Source organism: Pseudopodoces humilis, chromosome 14 (genome assembly GCF_049639895.1).
Source record: "Pseudopodoces humilis isolate 2021_Gansu_Grassland_sample_001 chromosome 14, ASM4963989v1, whole genome shotgun sequence".
Lineage (NCBI taxonomy): Eukaryota > Metazoa > Chordata > Aves > Passeriformes > Paridae > Pseudopodoces > Pseudopodoces humilis.
In genome coordinates this window covers 2,086,697-2,107,929 of record NC_142213.1, presented here as the reverse complement: position 1 = coordinate 2,107,929, position 21,233 = coordinate 2,086,697, and the positions used below count along the sequence as shown (strand labels likewise).

General features: G+C 45.0%; 1 protein-coding gene across 1 annotated transcript in view; it reads right to left on the bottom strand.

Annotated features, from left to right (window-relative positions):
- Positions 1-20,696, bottom strand: part of ZCCHC14 (zinc finger CCHC-type containing 14) — a 49,571-nt gene extending 28,875 nt beyond the window's left edge. Inside the window, exons 1-2 of the mRNA XM_005528152.3 lie at positions 20,049-20,696; positions 6,474-6,597 (exon numbers count right to left, since the gene is read on the bottom strand). Of these exons, the coding sequence (XP_005528209.2) occupies positions 6,474-6,597; positions 20,049-20,612 (688 nt within the window). The 5' untranslated portion in view covers positions 20,613-20,696. The remainder of the gene's footprint in view (positions 1-6,473; positions 6,598-20,048) is intronic.
- Between the last annotated feature and the right edge of the window lie 537 nt (positions 20,697-21,233).

The window sequence follows — 21,233 nt, the reverse complement described above, 5'->3', positions numbered from 1 at the left end:
ATTTGAATTTTTCCGAGTAGCTTGATTAAATTAATTATAAACGAAAGTATCATCCAACTCCCACTGAAGCCAAACTGAATGGACTACTCCAAATTAAGTGTTCTTTGTCAAATCCTATTGTAGCAGAAAACTGCTCATTTCCTAATGTTTAATAAGGAAATTGCATTGCCCAGCACACAAGTCTTTATTTAACACAAGGATAAATAAAAGCAAGATGAATGATGGGGCTCTGAGCGACCTGGGCTAGTGGAAAGTGGCAGGGATAGAATGAGATGAGCTTTAAGGTCTCCTCCAACACAAATTCTGGGATTTTATGGGTTACCAAGGGAGCAAAACAAAGCCTTATTTCCCACAGATCCAGGCTGTACCTCAGCCATTCTCACTTCTCCTAGAGGAAGCATGAATGAGTCTCTTCTATGCACACACCACTGTAAATAAAATCTCTAAATAGCTTTGTCAGATTTGAATGAATTTAATCAACAGGCTCAGCAGTTAATTAGGTAGGGACCAACAGCTGCCCAAGCAGAGTGATTCCACCTCCTTAGTGAGGAAAAACAGGCAGGAAGTCCAAACAAGTCCAAAGTTAAGAGAATCACTCAGCAGCTTCAGGATAAGGCCCTCAGGTTAAATGCTTGATATCCATTATTTTAGAGGAATATGGGATCAAGGCAGATGGTGTAGGCACAACTAAAACTGCTCAGAGGAAATTAAAGAATGCTCTGATATGAACTCAAGAAGAGCCACTGGTGAACACATAGAGCATCACTTTCCACTGCAGCTCTTGGCCAAGGGGTGACCCAGGAGTCCTCCCTGGGGAGCACAAAGGGAAGGAATGGGGGCCATGGATCCCAAAGCTCAGCCAGGAGCACTTTGAGATTTGCACAAAAGGTTGTGACAGCTGTTGCATGAGCAGGCAGCCAGGAGCCACCTTCCCTCCAGCCAGAGCAGCGGCTGTGCTCCCTCCTCTCCCTTTCTATCCTACCCCAGCAATCCCAGATCTCTCCTGACAAGACTCATTACAGGGAAAAGGAGGCAATGAGGGTGGCAAAGAAATACTAATTCCAACCTCGAGAGAGGATAAAAGTTAACTTATTAACAGCTGACAGCATCAATTTGCCAGAGTCCAAATGCAGCCCCAGCAGCAAAGAACTTCACTCCTGGCTGTACAACATCCCTGGCTTTGGGACATAAAATGGGCTTCTGTAAACAGAGGACAACTGAACTATCAATAAAAACTTGAGGTGAAATGCAGCGTTTCTGATGTTTTTTTAAACCCTGAATTTGAGTATTGTCTTTATTGCAAAATCAAACCTCCAGCCTGAACTGAACTCCCAGCTCCAGATTGAGCAACGTGATTTATGCATCATGAAAAAATTACTTAACATACAATAATCTTCTAGCATGGGGGAAAATATGCAACATCAAAACATGTTTTTTTGGAGCACGCTAATCCTTGGGTTTGACTTCCAGAATTCACTCTAAATACTTGATACTCCTCAAACAACTCGTGTGGCAGAGACAGAAGGTCAGGAACGTGGCGCCTGGTGTGTGATCTCAACCTACATTGCTCAAGTTTAGAAGCAGAGCTCTCCCTTCAGAGGGAAAATGAACAAGGACATACACAAACAGCTGAAAAATTATATACAGTTGGGAGAGGGAGATTTTTCCTGAAGGATTATCATAGCCTAAATATTTAAGCCCTACCCTACCAGTAGTTGACCCAATATTGTTGGAGATTATGCAGTTACTTAAAAATAGAATAATCCAGTCCACAACTGATGCAGAACAAGGCAGCCTCAAGTCTGGTCCTGAACAAAATAGATTTCAGAGCTTTTCCTTCCTCTCCCTGTATATTCTGCCTGCCTTCAGCAGAGCGGTGTCAAACATTTCAAGAGGAAAAGGTTGTTGATCGCCATTCAACTGGGAGAGCTCCTGCAGCCTGGTTTCTTATGGAAAAAGAATGAGTCAAGGAAGTGGGAGAGAAAAAAAAGGTGCAAGACCGTACAAACACATTTTGCCAAGGAAAACAGAGCGGCAAAAATAGTGGCGAGAAGTTCTGGGAGGCTGACATCACACATTTCTGCTAACTATTGTCATGAAATAATTCAGATACCAACGTTTGCTGCATGTGACAACCACCACAAGCCACCTCCAACTCATCCCACCTGGGCTCACCGGGAATACTCCAACAGGGATAGATTTACATCCTAATATTGACTGAAAACTAAATCAGTATATTCCCCGAGATGCATTTAGAGATTGTTTTCCTTCAAGTCCATAGACTTTTATCTAGTCAGCCATGTGCTATTCCATGTATTTATCCAAGATGGGACACATCAAGGCTTTGCAGGAACTTGTGTGTGGACTCAGAGTATCCCTTCAATTAAGTCCTGTGCTCAGCAGAGCTAAATGGAGAGGAGATTGTAGAATAAAGCCTCCTGCCCCCATTTTCCATCTCAAAGCTTTACTCCTCACTCTCCAGAAGCAGTTTGTGCCTATCCTTAGATCCTGTGTTGCAAGAATTATGATTCAGCTTCACTCTGAAAGGATCAGATTTCAACAGTTGCCTCATTTGAAATCAGGCTGGCGTGGAGACAATTTGGAGGGTTTTGTGTGGCAACAGCGGAAAGGCAAGATAAATATACAGGAAACACAAAAATAGGAGAGTTTCTGTCACTTTGCAGAAAATGAGACTTTCCTCAGTTGAGCAAATCATTGTCCAGGCTGCTCTGGGGAGGGACATGGGAAGTGCCACCTGCAGAAGGTCAGAGCAGGGATGAGCAACTTCTAAACCTCCAGTGCAGGAAACTTCACCCAGAGCTGTGACAAATCAGGATTTTACTCAGCACTGAGAGCAGTGGCAGGATGAGGCCTGCATAGTCTCTGTCCTGGGATGTTTGTAACTTATGTTTTCTTTATTATAAAGATGCTTTTGTTCTGCACTTCAACATCTGGTCTAGTGCACTTCATTCTTCTGTGCTTTTGGAAAATATGCTGTGGTCACTGAGCATGTTTAATACATTGCTAAAATATGTCACATGTGGAGAGAGCAGGGCTTGCCTCCACTGCTATCCACCTAATGGCCAAATCCTTGGAATCTTACAGTAAAAGAGCAATTAACAACAGCTCTGGAGCATGGAAAATTCCTGTTATTTTTTTTTGACAAATAAAAATAAGCTGATGTTTTCAGTCAGCTGTGATAACCAGTAACTACTCTCTTTTGGGAATTACCCTAACTCTACATCCACGGGCTTGTTAAAAATTAGCTCTGTGCACAGAGCTTCCCATGGGTCACATAGCTCCTCCTGAACTTTGGAATAAAAATGGAATTTCCCGAATTTCCCTTTGCTACCAGTAGAGGATTGCTTGCAAAACAAAATAGTGAAAAGCAATTTTAACTTGTGACTTTTTTTAACCACCTTGCTACTGGGAAAGGCTCAGCAGACAAAACATGCCCAACCTTTATTTGAATTTTTTTTTTGTTCAAATGGTGTTAAAACCATTATTAAAACCTGACTACACTCAAGGAACAGTGGGAAGAGGGACAGAAAGCAACACATCCCTCTTGGAATTTTAATTATATGTAACCCAAGAATCTCTGTGTTTATCTCTGTTCTGCTTGACCAGTGAGATCTGTCAGTGCCTTGATACCTGTGAACAAGCCTGACTGCAGCTTCCAGCACAACAGCAGCCTGAGAACAGGGAAAGCCTCCACTTCCCAAACTTACCTCCAGTTAAAACAATTCCACATCTGTGGAAACGGCTTTGAACAGCCCTAAATCACTGGTCAAAATAGGAATAAAAAGCACAATTCACAAAGCACATTATAGTTGCTGGATTTCAAAACAGCTCCACATCCTTCTGTCATAACCCATCTTTGTTTTTTTCTCAACTTGCACAGGGCAAATTTTCAAACTTCATTTTATAAAAGAAAAGCCCAGATAGAGCACAGATCTCCACAATATTTATGTCAGCAGGTACAGAACTTCCCAGGGCTTCAAGCTTTCATTTTGAAGCAATGGCCACCTGGTTTAACCCATTTTACCACTGATACATACACAGAAACAAAGAGGTTTAGCCAGGAGAAAGGGCAGGAAAAAAAAAAGAGGAATTTTGATGAAAAACTAAGAGTTTGCTGGTCACTTGGGTATTGCAGTATGGATCCAGCACCTGGGCTAGTGGAAGGTGTCCCCGCCCACGGAATTAGACAATCTTTAGGGTCCTTTCCAACCCAAATCATTCCATAATTTATGATTTAATGCCTGACAGTGCTGCCCCAGCAAGCTGGGCCTCTGAGGTAAAAGCAAAGGTTTGTGCACCTCTCAAGGCTGACACTCCTGTTATAAATTCATTTCCTGAGGCAGCACAATTCTGGTGGAATTATTCCCAGGTATCTGACAAGTCTCTGCACGAAGCTGTACGAACATTCCCAGCTAGCACTTCCAAGAGTACACGCACTGCCACTGAGAGGATCCAGCAAAATGCTCCTCTCTTCCCACCTCCTTCCCATGCAGAACCTCAAATATTTGATGCCAAAAGTGGAGGATTAAGGAAAACACAGTCACTGAGAGCTTTCAGGTCCAAGCTACTACAACCCCAGTCACTGTTCAGCTGGGGAGAGTAAATTAAATTACTGACACTTCTCCAAATCGGGATTAAAACATTCCCTGGGTTAATACAAACTGTCTCTAATCCAGCTAAGCACAACAAACATTGCACCTTTCATTTTTCTTTTCTTTCTCATGTTTCAGTTCCAGCCTTTTTAACTGAGACACTTCCAGCTCCAGGGCTTTGCCAGGAGTAGAATGCTGACCTTGGGCAGCTCATTACTTCTGGGGAGAAATCCTGTCCTGTCAAGCTGTCTGAAACCAGGCTCACTAAAAAACAACAGGAAAATCAAGCATCCCATGCTTTCATGGCAATTTCATGTGCTCCAGGTTAAAAAGTTGGTGGGTCTTGCTAAATTAAGAGCTGTGTTTGCCATGAAAATGAGGAATGTAAGTCAGGAACAGTGGATTTAGGTGGCAAATAATCCTAAATTGCCCTCCAAGCTGAAGAAACAGACTCCCAAGACATCAAGGAGAATTGAACACTGCTGGTGAAGCAGAAAGCAGAATATCAGTATTTGTTCCACACCCCTTTTTCCCAACCATCACTGAGGCAGTCTGTAAATTAAACTGAACATGAGGCAGGTATTCTATAAGAGAAAAACAGATCAGAGCAAAACCTAATTAATTTTCACAGCGTACCATGACTAATCTTAGCATATATGGTACTGGAATAGCAATCACTGAGTACAAATGAAAACAGTGTTGAACCCTGTCCTATTTTTAATCAGATGAAAGCCACAAACCCAGCCATGCTTCTGCTTAGTGCTGCGTTTTCTTCTACCCTGATGGTTTTTACAGCTGGAGAAATGGCTACTTCCAGCATTACTGTGCTGTAAAAAATGACTGCTCCTTATACTTCTGGGATTACAGTGGAGTGTGTCACTGAAAAGGAGGTGGTGGAGGCAAGGCAACATTTCTTGGGACATTTAACCCTTCCTGAGCTGTATCAGATCCTCCGAGTGAAGACGCGCTTTGAAATTCTTGAATTTCCGCAGTATCAAACTGTATTTGCAGAGTTCTGTAGGAAGCCAGTGGCAGAGAAGAAAACAGAACAAATTCCAAATTCAAAAATTTAAATGGTGCCAGACAATATTCTTAATGCTATTTGAAGGCAACATATGAGGGCAGATACTTCCCCTGATTAATTCTGCCCTACAGGGCTCACAAAAGCTGTTCTGCACAAAGAGCAGCTCCCAGTTCAAAGACTTTCCTCATTTACCAGCGATTTTTTTTTTAATGCATTAAATAAAAACACTGTTAGCCACATTTTAGCCTGGACATTTTCATATTTGCAATGAGAGCCTGGAGTGTGGAAATGGAATAATTAACCCTGATTTGCTAAGCCCAGTTTTTAGCTAGGTCAGCATGCAATACAGCATTACAAAACCCAGATTTATTTTGTAACAGAGAAAGGTGCAAGATCTCTCTGCTATCTTCCACTTCACTCAGTTTCCCACCTGGAAAAGCAAGAGAAAGGTGGAAGTGGCAGTCAAACTGTTTAAATGCCTTTTCCCTTTGACAAACACTCAACACCACATGCTTTATCTAAGAAATAACCTGCTGAGAGGGGGAATGTCCAAGAGACCCCCTCTTGGAGAATATTTCGTGAAAGCAAAGCTGGTATTTCAAAAGGAGGCATCTCAAAGCACCTTCTTGCTTATTTCCCAATGGAAAAATCAGGATACTCCTCTGTTGCTGGCCATTTCTCCCTGACACACTCACACTGCCTACAAACCCTTCTGTGACTTCCTTTGGCCAAGCCAATCCAGCAGAATTCCAGCCTCCAATCCCAATGAAAATAAAGCACCACCAAGGGTCTGAGTTGGTTCCCCACTGGAAGCAGGCATGAGGAAAAGGACCCACCTTTGGAGTGTTTCCCCGAAGGCCTCTTGGGTATTGACTCCTCCATGGAATGTGTGGATGTGTGGAGCACATTTTCCAAACTGTTACTGACGCTACTGATGGGGGTCTCCGACCTTGGAGTGACCTGGAACAAAAAGTACAAAACCCATAAAAATAAACACAGGGAACACACAAAGATCACACCTTCTCTGGAGTGAGGGATCCCCTGGGAAGGCACTCAGGAGAAGCTGGTTTCTCTTAAAACTGAGGGTGTTATTCCTGATATTCCCCAAGTAACAGTTCATGGAAGTGGTTTCAGTCAGCAGCTATTCACAAACTGAGATTATCTTGGCTAATCTAAAAAGCTACTTACAGCATAATTCTTTTTTAAACAATAGTCACCCAGCAGTCAATTGGAGAGAGATTGCAAGACCTTTAACCTCTGCACACCACATTTTAACTTTTCCACAAGAAAACTGGGGAAAAGGGCTCTTGGAAAATGTCATTTTTATGTTATGTCACTGTGCTGCTTTTGGGTGAGGTAATTTTCTTCATAGTAGCTGGTGTGAGGCTGGTTTAGATTTGTGCTGGAAGCTGTGGATAACTCAGGGATGTTTTGGTTGCTGCTGAACAGGGCTGACACAGCTGAGGCCATTTTGGGTCCTCACCTCAGCACAGAGGCTGCAGGAACACCAGGATTTGGGAGGGGACACCAGGATTTGGGAGGGGACACCAGGATTTGGGAGGGGACACCAGGATTTGGGAGGGGACACCAGGATTTGGGAGGGGACACCAGGATTTGGGAGGGGACACCAGGATTTGGGAGGGGACACCAGGATTTGGGAGGGGACGCAGGCAGCTGAGCACAGCTGATCCAAGGGCTATTCCAGGGCTGTGGGGTCATGCTCAGTGTGAAAAGCTGGGGGAAGAAGGAAGCAGGGGACATTCAGTGACCCAAATATTCTTCCCCAGTCACCATGTCCCATGAGGTTCCCTGGGATGGCCAAACCCTGCCCATCAATGGGAAATGGGGAATTGATTCCTTTGCTCTGCTTGCATGTGTGGCTTTTGTTTTCCCTGTTAAATTGATCTTGATCTTAAGCTGGGAGTTCTCTGTGTTTCACTCTTCCCATTCTCTCCCAATCCCAATGCCAGGGGAGCAGGGGGTGGCTCCATGGGGCTCCATTACCTCTCCAGGGATGAGACTTATGGCATTCCCAAGCATTTCCACAACAGATTGCAATGAAAAATTCTTATCAAAACCCTGATTTTCTTGTCTTTGCCATTTAATAACCTGTCCTGATCACATTTCAATGGAAACTTCTATACTAACAATGCCCAAGCAGAAGGTTGAAATATCAAAACAAACAAAGGGTTTAAGAACCTTGAAGAGGAAAAAGATGTTTTAAAAAGGGAGTTCAGACCAATAAAAACGCTCCCAGTAACTACTCAGAGTAACTGTGTGACTTGAAATACAATTGTTACATCTGGAATCAACCTGAACTGCTGGTAGGGAGAGCTGTAATTAGAATTCCACATGGATTTTAGCCTGGCACAAATCGCAGGAGAAAATGCGCATCTTGCCATAACAAAATTAGTTCTCCTTCACTCAGGGTAACTCAAAACCAGCAGCTCCAGGTCCCTGTAAGGGAAAAGGCTCCCTCAGACCCTGCTAACTTGACACAGTGCCCTGAGCTGGGACAATTTCTGCTGAAAACAATACTTTGCACACCCTCCCATTCCATGTTGCCGTCAGTCAGCACACACAATGCAAGTCAGAAATAGCACAGCCCCACTCCATACAATTACCTATTGTAAGCTCCATTTTAAGACTGACATTTATAGATTTATACACACTTTAAGGCAGTAGAACAAGTGAAAGGCTCTGTATACTTGACATCCATTAAAAAGCTTCTATGTGTAAAGAAATCAATCCAGAATGGCAGATGGATGTCAGGAAAAAAGAGGGTTACAGGTAGCTGCTTTCCTTTTCAGCACTACTTCTTGACAAAGAAAATAAAGTTTATTTAACAGTCATAAATGCAAAAGTATTATATTTATCTAATTATACACTATTTCTTCAGCACAGCTTCCCACCAATAACAAAACTTAACACCAAGCTTTCCCTTAGAGCAACCACTAAACTCTCAGCTCGGCGGGAGGGTGGGGAAGAGTTTAAATTTCCTTTGCCAAAGTCAGTCTTTAGCTGAGCTTATCTCACACAGCCTCTCTCCTGGAGCTCATTAAACTCTCCCTCCAGCCCAGGGCTGCTGGGAGGAAGTTCCAGAGGGCTGAGCACCGTCCTCCTGGCAAAGGGACAGCGCAGAGGAGCAAGCTGGGAAAGGAGCTCCGGCGGGGCTGCGTTATCCTGGCCAACCAGGTTCCAAATATTCCGAATAATGAGAAATATAAACACTCAGAATGATTGAAGCTGAGTAAAAGCAGCCACACAGCTCCAGAAAATCTCTGAACAAGCAGTTTGTTACAATTTATTGCCTCTTATCTTGTATTCCCTCCTCTCCACTCTCCTTACAACAAGCATCGCGTGCAGCTTATAATTTGCATTTTGTTTATACATAACCTCCATTTTTTTTCCATAAAGATTTAATTTTCCTAGACTTGCTAAGGATTAATTTAGCCCATATGTCTTGTCTGCCTGAGCTCATACTATCTGATCCCGTCGCACATCAAAGCAGTTCCAAATTGGCCTAGAAAAATCACAAAGCTCTGATTAGTTCCAAATGGAGCACTTTGTTAGGGAGCTGAATGGTGTTAGAACCACTGAATCCCACTGCTTAAAGCTTCCATTCCAAATTTTGAAATAATTTTTTCCACTGACTTAAACATCATGATACTGCAACAGTTTGGATTTGTTTAGGGAAAGTGAAATAATGAGAAGTGGTTTGTAAATCAAAGTTTTCATTCCAAAAGAGAAACAGCTTTTTTTTTTTTTTTTAATCCTTCATTTTTTTTTTTTTTATTTTTTAAACTTGAAGCCAAGCCAAAGAGAGGAACAATAACCCATCAGCTCAGAACTGCAAGAGATACTGTACTTGGAGGGGTGGGAGAAACACTGGGAAAAGCTTTACAGGAAGGACCTGTCCAAAATCAGCATCAAGTAAATTTAGGAAGGAGAGATCTCCATATCTGAACACTCCTGAAATCCCTGCTTTGGACTCAGCACAAGCAGCTACCCAGGAGAAACTGGATTTGGAATAAAGAACAAGGCATTCCAGGGAGATAAAGGTTTGGAGAAGCAGGGAGCAAATTGCTTTGGACCTTTTAGGAGCCGTAACATCTCTGAGAAAGCCATGGTGCCATTAAGGAATAAACATCTGCAGCTTCAGAACTGTTCAAGGCTTGTTTTCTGAGGCAGTAACAGGCCACAGTGAAGATGGACAAGTTGGCATCAGAGGAACCAGGAATGTTCAGGCCATACATCATAACAAACCACAGCAGTGACATTTTATAAATGCAGGAAAAAAACACATGAATCATTCACGGTCTAAGTATAAACAGCAATAGACCTTTGAATAAAAGACTGGCTTTTTCTACAGAAATGACTTGAGAACATCAGCAGGAACAGTCCATAAGGAGAAATCAAAACTAGCAGCAAGGCCAGAGTTAAACATTTTGCCTGATTTTACCCCCAGCACAGCATTTCCTGGAGGGCCAGGGAGAAGGAAAACCCTCTGATGCACCTCTCCATAGTTTCACTGCAGTGTTCAGGAATTCCTTCCACATCACAGTGGCCTGAAGGCTCCTTCAATGCCTCCAAAAGCTGCAAGTGGGTGCAGAAAAGATCCTTCAAACTATTTTTACTCCACTCTACTGTTGCATCTTTGGTTAGAGCAATCTGGTCTAGAGGAAGGTGCTCCTGCCCAGGGCAGGGGGTTGGAATGAGATGAGCTTTAAGGTCTCTCCCAGCCTTGGTGATCCTGGATCCTTTGATCTGCTCCCTCCACAGCAAAGCATCTGGCTCACAGATGGACTTTTGATTTTCCAGATGCAAACCCTGCAGTCTCCTGCATTTCAAGTTAAAGCCAGAATTGAAAATAACAAAGAAAATTGATCACTGCTTAGTGACTGAGGCTCAGAGTGAATTCTTTTCTGCCTCATTCTCTATTGTAATGATGACAGCATCAAAACTGGTATCAGCTACTGAAAAGTGGATCCTTCCCAACACAGAATATTCAGAAGGATCACTAAATGCTGCCCTCCAGTCCTCCAGCCCCAGGAGTTACCAGGAAGAGAAACAATTGCTTTGACCCAGGGGTTGATGACAAACGTGCCAAGGGAACTGAATTTGTTGCTAGAATTTTGCCATCATCACATTTTTCCCATTTTCACCTGTCATCATCCAAACCCAACCTTTTTTCCCCCAGAATGCAGTGATAGGTTGGCCCTGATGATCTCAAAACTCTTTTCCAACCTAGTTAATTCTGTGATTTCCTTCCCAGCACCAGAGAGGTCCTGACAGGCTCAGATCTTCTTGGGACAGTAAAAGCAGCTCTAGAAAACTCTCCTAAGCTCTCAATTCATTAAAAAGCACACAGGAAAATAAACCCAGGTACTTCCCACAGGTGGTGCTGCTCTTTCAGCCACTGCTGCCTGAAGTGGCTCTGTCCCAGCCAGTGGGAGTCACTATGGAAAATGGGAAATCTGGGAAGCTGGGTAACTGTTAGCTTTGCTAGCACTGAATACAGCAAAGTCTTTCATAAAAATAACAGGACTGATAGGAGTCAAACTTAATGTGGTCAGAGTTTTACCAAAACAGCAATCATCTGTTCCTTTGGAAAATAAACAGCACAGAAAATACATGGTTTAATAGCAAAGTATTTGCTGACTTAGTTTGAAGTGGAGCCAAAAACACTAAAAAAAAATAAATAAACCAAAAATCAACACAGCCATTACCCAAAGCACCACAGACACATGGAACAATGATACAGGATCCAAGAGAACAAAATATGAATTTCTATACCTGGTTAGGTAAGAAGTTTAGGTCATGTATTACACAGGAAAAGCAAACAATATACAGGAGCAATGAGTGAGTTAAGTGATGTCCTGGAGCTCCCTGCCACACAAACACATTCTCCCATTGATCAGATAGGAAAGCTTTTCCATGTTTGCAACAATGGCCAGTGATAAATTGAGAGTCCCACAGAGAAATGCTTCTGTCCATACTGGCTTTTGAATTCTCCTTTTAAAAAGGATTTTTTTAGCCATAAAGTGCCCTCCAGGAGCAGGTAACATGTGTGAGTGAGCTCAGGAATTGGAACAGTGATTCCAGGGGGTTAAAACCACTCAGCTCCTGTCCTGCCAGGTTCATATTACTGAGTATTAACAGCAGCTTATTTGAGGTTAACACCAAGGTCTTTAACATGGTGCAATCCCACTGGCAACAATGCTCCAGGAGAAGTTTGATGGCAAGGACACGCCCCTGCGAGCTCAGGCCGATTCCCACCAAAGGGGCAAACTCAGGTTTTTAAATAATTTGAATAAAAGCATATTGCTAACACTCAGTCTGACACCACATGATTGTTCATCAGGCTAAATCTAAGTCAGAGACAAAAGTAACTAATGTGGGGATGTGGAATTCCAAATCCACTGAGACAAGCCCAGGAGGAGCAGGACTGAGCAAACACCTTCCTCTAGGTAGTAACAAGTCAGTCTTGTGAAACCACTGCCTCAGGCACCAGTCCTGCATTTACTCACATATCCAAACACCTGACTCTTCTACCAGAAGAAGAAAATTCCAACCTCCTTTGGAAGATTCAGGCTCTTCCATGAGGATGTTTAAGAAGTGCTCACAAACAACCCTCACTTCCCACATAGCCAGTGAAGTGCTCACCACTTAAATTTACACATATTTAGTTGTTTTGTTGGACTGGGACGTGGATGCAGCTGGAAGTGTTTGGTTTGTGTTAAAATTCAAGCAGTTCCAACAGTCAAAATAAGCTGTAAGAGCCAGGTGCCTCCATGTTTCAACAGCTACAAAATACACCTTTTCTCCTAGAGGAGGAACAAAGGGTGAAGAGGCAATTCACAGGGAAATGGGATAATGGATAATAGATCAGATGGTTTTGTCCTGGGAGACCCTCTGGAATGAAATGAGGCATGTGGTACTTAAATACTACGGGACAATCACGCACCTGCTCCGAGGCTCCTTATGAATTCAGGAGAACAGATGGACCAAAATAAGTCTGGGCTGGATTTTACAGACTAATTTCCACTAAAACCCATTTGCTTAAAGAATTGTGAGCACTGTTAATAACAGGAACATAAATCTACCATAGAGGTACTGGACTCATCAAATCTGAATTTTACAAACCAATCATTCAAACCACCTCTAAATCAAAACAAATCCCTGCTTCTAAGCAGACCTTGGAACAGACACTGCTGCTCAACACCCCAGCACTGATGTATAAATGTGACCCTGATTCTTCAGCTGATGCCACCAAAAGCCAAGCACCCCTATCTCTTTCTGTGACAACCCACAAGAAATATGACAGGTCACAAATCCACCAAATTCTGTTTCTCCCTCTTTCTCCCCCTCAATATTCACTTAAGTAATGGATTGAGTGTAATAAAACTATTCAGAATCATGGAAGCACAGAGTCATTAAGGTTGGAAAGGACCTCGAAACACCAAATCCAGCCATGATCATCGCTAAGTCATATCCCCAGGTGCCACATTCATGTGCTTTTTGAGCACTTCCTCGGATGGTGAATCCACCACTCCCTGGGCAGCCCATTCCAATACCTGAACGCTCTTTCAGTGAATTTTTTCTAATATCCAGCCTAAACCTCCCCTGGCCCAGCCTGAGGCTGTTCCCTCTCCTCCTGTCCCTGTTCCCCCAGGCTGTCCCCTCCTGTCAGGGAGCCGTGCAGAGCCAGAAATTCCCCCTGAGCCTCCTTTTCTCCAGGCTGAGCTCCTTTTCCAGCTCCCTCAGCCCCTCCTGGACCTCCAGCCCCCTCCAGCCTCTCAATGTCCCTCTTTCTTCCACTTACAGTAATAAAAAAAAAAAAAAAATACATTGGAGAAGAACTCAATACACATGAAAAGTGTTCACTTTCACTATTTATCATCAGGACTTGGCAGGTCTGTAATTAAAATTAAGATCTTGCTCTTAAGTAACTGATCTGATTATTTCTGGATCACTTCAGCTATTCACAAAACCCCTGAAAATCTGCACTAGCCTGAACACCTGTTAAAAGGTTTATCCCTTCCAATGCTGATTATTGGATAATTATCCCAATGGAATCAATGGAAAAATTCTGGTTCAGCATGAGGCAAGAGCGAGGAATTTAGAAGTTTGCACGGGGTTTGTAATGAGCAAAGAAACACAGATCTGAACCATATCAACATCCATTTGCTTGAATTAATACCCACTTCAAACCTCAGGAGGGAACAGCTTCAATTCAACTGGCTTCAAGACTGAAGTCAAATTTGAGTGGAAGTGTGACAATGGTTCTTGTTCCACAGACGAATTAGATCCAGCATTTCTATAATAGATTCTGTGGGCTCTGAGAAATCTTATCTATATTCTTGGGACTAGATTTCCTTTTTCAGGGATAAAAAGCACTCTGGAGCAAGTAAATGGAGAGTGGAGTGTTTGAATATTAAAGATGATAGAAGAAGCCCAGCTCTGCCCTGCCAGGAAGGGGCAGGGTTGTACCTACTGTCATTGAAGGTGACAGGACTTCAGTTTTAGCAACTCAAACATTTATAAACCCACTAAACCAAATGGTTAAACACTTCCAAACAAGGCTGCTGTTCAGCACCTTTGAAGTCAGCCCCTGGAATGCCTGTGAGGTGTGGTTAACTACTGCTGGCTCCACACAGGATCTGCTGCAGGATCTCCTCCAGCTCATGCACTGATTCCACTAAAACAGTCTGGAGCTGGTACAGTCCAAAACATCCAACACCTTTCAACAGGAATCATTATCCCACAAGAACGAGGCTCACTTCAGTGTTGCTTCACCGACAACTAACAGTTACGAGGCAATTAGTAGAAAAAAAGAGTAAATTAAAAAAGTGAAGTGGAATGCACTTAAAACAAAAACTTCATTCGGGTCGTGCAAAAATAAATGGGAAAAGTTTATGGAAAAAAACATCATCATTATTACCCCAACACACATTTTTCTGGCTGCTCTGTTCCTGATGTTGCACGGTGCATTTCCCAAGCAAACTCCCTTAGGTTCCTAAATTCAAGTTCATCATGTAACATATGATTAGGCAAAGTGAATTTGGTGCTAATTAATATTGTTACTACCCAAGACCATTGTCTCCCAAGGATTCCTTTATATGCTGCTCTGGTTTGAAAGACAGGTGTTTGCTAAGGAAGGCAGGAGCCTCCTTTGAAATGGAAAATGTAAACCCCCTCCCTTTGAATTATTATAATTTTGAAATTAAGGGGCTCTCAAGCAAGATATGGGAATAGGAATAACAGTTCTTTACTAGGAAAATTAAAATAAAAATGCAGTAGTATGAAAAAACCACTGAGAGAATCAGAATACAAGCTGACACTGTTGGTCAGGGTGTTGGTAGCAGTCTGATTAAATGGTGGCTGCAGTGCTCCTGCAGTGACAGATGTGGTTCTGTTGAAGCAATGATCCCATAGAAGGATGTAGTTTTCCTCTGAAGCTCCAGTGATGTAGATGGGTCCTGTTTTCCTCTGGGAATCCAGTGGGGAAAGGCTGCCTGTGGTGTTCCAAGTCTCGGATTATATCCAGGTAGGAATGCTTGGCTCCTCCCCCTGGGTGGAGCATCTCCCAGTGGGATAATGGAATTTTGTCAGTCATGCAGTGAGGCCCAATGGCCCACTAACAGAAGATTTCCCTCTGGAAGGAGGATGGGTGGAAGAGATAAAGAACACTGCCACAGCTGGTTTTAACAGCTGGTAATAGAATACATCCTTTTTTACATCTTGCACTGCAACCAAAGACATGTACAGCTCATTTCTGAAAATATTGAAGGTTTGAGATTGAACCATTTTATCACATTTCAATTGAAACCATGAGTAAGAAAAGAGCCAGAAGGGGAAGCCTCACATTTTTAAAGTGGAATATCAAGAGGTGTGTGCAATCCCCGTTGCCTAGAGTACCCAAAAATTCTCAAAACCCAAAAATTCTCAAAGGATGTGCAAAAGACACGCAGGGCTTGGCAATGTCATCAGCTGGAAGCTACGAGACCCATCCCTACAGCTCCTGAGGTTGGATTCATGTGGTTTGGAAAGTGAGATCATTCTGGGATAGCAACTCCTGATACCAGTGACTAAACACCTCTAATCCCAGCCAGCAATTGCTCTCAACATGGTCATCTGCTGAATCCATGAAATACCCTCAAAGAGACTAAAAATTAAGTTTGCCATGATTTATCCCTACAAAGCTAAAAAAAAAGCCATAAAAAGCTGACATAGATCACTTAAGAGCTACACTGCTGTCTCTGTGCGGGTGACTCAGTTTCAGCCCATCAAGTAAGTGATGGTTTTTTATAACTCATCACTCCATTGGTGAAATAAAAGTATCAGAATATTTCTCAATGGAGTTATGTCCATTCATGCTCCTAAGGCAAACAGTGCAGGCAGGTGAAGATGCTTGAAATGGATCCCTCAGAGCAACTCCATAGCTCCCAATACACAGCCTTGAGTTCTTTGGAAGTTTTAGAGGAGTCTATGGAATTAGCATGAGTGAAAAATAGTGCCTTATGCTATAAACTTGAAATAGCCATTGGTGCAGTATTTGGAAGCTGACTGGACAAGAGCCCTCCTTCCCATTCACAAGATACCAGCCCAAAACAGCCACATAACCACGGGGTCACTGCCCCTCATTTCCCTTCAGCTGCAAACAAACTGCACTCAGGGTGGCTATTTCTGACCCTGGCTCTGCAGCTGAACCCGCAACCAGATCAGAATCATCATCACAGAATCATGGAATGGTTTGGGTGGGAAGGGACCTTAAAGCTCATCTCATTCCAGCCTCTGCCATGGCTGCTCCAAGCTCTGTCCAACCTGGACTTGGACACTTCCAGAATCCAGGGGCAGCCACAGCTTCTATGGGCACCTGTGCCAGGGCCTGCCCACCCTCACAGGGAAGAATTCCTTCCCAATATCTGATCTAAACCTACAGCTCATCACCCTGACTGCACTGAAGAGCTCTTGTCACAGCAGAGCAGGTGCTGAGTACCCAAAGCATTCTCATTATTTCCCTGGTTTCACAGCACGATCTCAATGTGGAGATGAAACAACTCCAGGAAACCGAGTGACAGATTCATGAATAACTTCCCTAGCTCTGAAGTTCTGTCCTTAGAGTTACTGACAGTGGAGCTCTTGAGAGGGGAAGTCCATGCAGAGATTCATATGATGTCCAGCATCCATGTAGGTCACAGAATCCAAATTCAGATTTGTGCTTCCATCCGCCATCCACTCCAACAGAGAATCACTGAGGCTGGAAAAGACTTCCAAGGTCATAAAATCCAGCCTGTGACCAATCTCCACCTTGCCCTCAGCCCAGAGCACTGAGTGCATCCAGGCCTTCCTTGGACACCCTCCCTGGGCACTTCCAATTCCCGATCCCCCTTTCCATGGGGAAATTCCTGCTGCTGTCCACCCTGAGCCTCCCCTGGCCCAGCCTGAGGCCGTTCCCTCTCCTCCTGTCCCTGTTCCCCCCCGGCTGTCCTGGGCAGGACCAGGAGCTGGACTCAATGATCTTTGTGGGTCCCTTCCAACTCAGGATATTCTGTAATTCCATCCTCACACCGTCCAAGGCAATGTAGAGAGGGCAGCATTTTCCCTCCTGTTCATCAAACGTTCATTTTATACCATCAGGTAAAAACCATCAATCTAATAATTACTGACCTACTTAAAGCCAGCCACAGCCACCTTTTCCTGCAAAGTTAAGATTCAGGTAAGAAAAGAAGCATCTGAAAAAGCACAGAAAAACATATGGACAGCTGTTTTAAGCCTCCTCCACAGCTGGCAACTGCAGGCAGTAAAAGGAAACAGCAAAAAGCAGTTTGCATCACTGACCATCTTCAGCTGTGTTCACTTATCCCAAAGCAACTTGAGGGATCACAAAATATTTACAGCAAATTTGTATCAACTATTCAGTCTCTTCACTGTTAAACACGATTTGATTTTGAGATATTTCACTGTTAAATGTGAAAGAGGAGATGGAAAAAGGATTACAAGGTCCAATCCTCTGGAAAAAGTTATAGCTAATATCAGGTTGGGGCATATTTTAATAGGGCTGGCTAAGCAGAAGCAGCACATTCCCATTTGTTTCTGCAAGGAGAATAAAGAGCACTGCTCAGATTTCTGTTGTATCTCCCTGACTAAACAAGTTAACCATAAATCAGAAATTGTAACAGCAGGGCAGGTACAGTTACACAAGAGTTACACCCTATTCCCACTCTCCCAAGGGGAAAGCTAGAGGATAACTCAGCCAGTTCACAAACAGCTCTCTGTTTGCCTCTCACATCCACGCCATCCCAGCTTCCTGAAGTTTTTCAGGACCTCAAATGGTGAGCATTTCTCCAGTTCCTTAAGGATGAGCTCAGAGAGGAGCAGAATTCCCCCGTTTAACACCCAGCTTCCAGCCCCAGCTCAGCATGGCTTACACTGGAGTAAAGCAACAGGAGCCATGAGAAAGTGCTGGCACCAGGGAGGGAATTCTCCAATTCCAAGGAGGAAGAGCAGCAGCCCAGGGTACTCACTTGCTCTCCACATCCACACTGGCTGTTTTTTTCTAGGTGATGGTTACAGCACAAGGATTGTCACAGCATCACTTGGTAACACCACAAGGACTCAGAATTTATTTGTGCATAATTAAACAGGGCTGAATGGAGAAAGACATTGTTTTTTCCACTTGCTTCATCCAACTCCTGCTTTAAGCCAACTGCTTACTCTAAAAGTAGCAGAATCACCCAGTTAAGAACAACAAAAAAAATAATCTTAAGGGAATCTGCATCACTTCAAACAAAATGCACATTCAGAGACTGTGAAGGCAAAGTCACCTTTGTGTTCCCTCTCACTACTCTGTACTTAGCAACCAAGATTCTTCAACACAGATTTCTATAAAAATGTGCTTTTTAAAGAGACAACCCTTCAGTGAGCTCAGAAGAAAAGAAAAAAATCAAACGATCCTGGCTGCCTTATTCCTGGCAGGAAAAATGGCAGGATGGATTCTCCGTCCATCTTAGATTGACATAAATAGTGCCGGAGTTTTTCAGTTCCATAAATCCTGCGGCTCAGAAAGAAGACTCTCAAAAACCTTCTTACCTGCCTGATTTTATTTTTTTTATTTTTTTTTTTAATTTTTTTTTTTTGCTTGTCTTATTTTGGGGAAACTTGGATATGATTTACAGCCTTTCCTTTCTAACCCAGGGTCGCTGCATCATTTGAATAAGGAAAGCTGCAAGTAGTTAAGTATCTGAAAAGAAGCTTTTTTCTGGTTTTAATTATACCCTTCTACATCCTGTGTGAAATATTCTTTCCAGCTGTATTTTATCCACATGGAGGTTTCACCTGAATGAAGAGGCTCTCCCATGCCTTGCTCTTTCCCCTTATTACAGCAGGTTAGAAACAGGCACAAACAGGAAGGGAAGAGTAATACCTCAATTTTACAAATCAGAGGCGCTTAAAGAAACATGAAATTGGAAGGGAATTTGTATTCAGGGGAAGATTTCTGTCTCAGTCTGGAATTGAGCGCTCAACTTAGTGAAATCTCTACTCAGCCCTCAGAAACAGCTTTATTTAGGATATTACTCCAATACAGGGCTTTTGACAGCTTTAAGGTATTCCCCAAGGTTACCCAAGAGCAGGGTAACGCATCATCCACTCATCCTCAAAGGTGCAGCCCGTTAACTTCTCACAAGCACCCTCTAAGCTGGCGCTTAGATTGAACTTTCAAGCGGGTTAAAACGGGGCAGACACTCTGACTCCCCAATTTGTAGCGGGCTGACAGCAATTAAGCAGTCACATATCTAATGACTTACAGCACATCTTAAAACGTTCCTGTTTGGCCTAACTGTTGGCAACTGAATGAAAGAACAGCAAGTTAATGACGGTGAACCCCGACACCAGGATCAGTGCCCGAAGGACGCAGAGTGACAGAAAACGACAACGTTTCTTTTAGCTTAACACCAGCAACTCCAAATGTTTGCCATCGCATCCGTCCAAACAAAACCCAGTCTCACCAAGATGCTTTGCCACTGGACAGCAACTCCTCCTTTCCAACTTTTTCCAGAGGGAACTTTCAAACAGATGCTTTTATCTAGAGATGCATTTATTTCTCTTCCTAGAGCTGATTTTCCATGTACTGGCAGGACTGTTCCCCCAGCAGATGCTTTGAGAAGCAATCAGGGAAGGCTTATATTGCTGCTGCTGATCTGCTTCTGAACCCCTTCTCATTTAAATGTCACAAGCTCGCAAAAACTCCATCCATCCTCTGCCTGTGCCCTCAGCTGACCATCCCCATCATCAACCGACTGCCAGCCTCTGAAGCTGCCATTTACACCGTGCTAGAGCACCGTTTAAAATGAGAGCTGAAGACACAGCCCGGTGCCATTCCAGCGTGCAAAAAGCAGGATACCCACCTTATGGCAGCCAGGATAGGTTGCCATGGTGTTGAGGGTAGAGGTGCTGGGATTTTTGCTGGTGCTGGCCATGAGACTCTGGATCTGGGTGAGCTCCTGCCTCAGCACCTGCTTCTGGTGGAAGCTGAACGCCGGGTGGTTGGATGCCATGGTGAAGAGCAACAGGAACTCATCCCCCGTGCGGCCCTCGTTGAGCTGCAGCCCGTAGTTGTTGATGACCGAGTCGATGTGGGTGAGGGTGCGGAACAGGACCCCGGCGGCCTCCCGGTGGGCAGAGCCGAGCAGGGCCAGGGACACCAGGAGTTTGCTGCGCACCACCTCGTCCGTCAGGTTGGTGAGGCTGCCCAGGTCGGCGGGGTTGTTGGCCTTGATCTCGGAGTCGCGCAGGGAGTGATAATCCTTGCGGGCCAGGTCCTCCAGGCAGGCGCCCAGGAAGCGCAGCTCCAGCGGGATGCACAGGTCCAGGAGGCCGCACAGGAACTCCACGCGCTGCGGGGAGGGCAGCTCGGAGAACCAGCGGTACACGCCGTCCCGCTGCAGCCGCGGGCACCGCTTCTCCACCATGGTGCCCCGCGCCGAGCACGCCCCGACCGGGGCTCGCACACCCGGCCTGGGGCAGCCCCGGGCGGGCAGGGCCGGGCCGGGCCCCGCTGAGGGCGGCGCAGGCCCGAGCGCTGAGGCGCGGCCTGGCCGCGGGGTCCCCGCCCGCCGGCGGCCCCGTGGAGGCCGCTGCGCTCCCGTTCCTCCCTTACGGGGCGGCTCCTCCGGCCCTCCGGCGGGCGCCCGGTGCCTCCATCCCCCGGCCCCGCCGGGGCCGCCCCGCCGCCGCGACCGCGGGAAATAATCCCTCCCGGGCGGAGGGGCACGGAGCGGCGCGCACACCCCGCCGGCCGCTGCGCGCAGGCGGAGGGATCCCGCGGTGAGGAGGCTCGGCCGCGAGCGGAGCGGGAGGAACAGGGAGCGACGGGCGCCTTCGCTCCCGGCCTGACCCCGCGGCGGGACACGCCCCCCGCGCCCCTGATTGGCCGAGCCTCCCGCTTGCCCATGGTGATTGGCTGCGACCTCGCTTCTCCCCGCCCCCTCCGCGCTCTCGGGAGAGGGGTCTCGGGGGCTTGTCAATCCTCCCGGTTTAGCCCCGCCCCTGGCGCTGATTGGTCGAGGAGTCGTTAAATAGGAGAGGGGCGG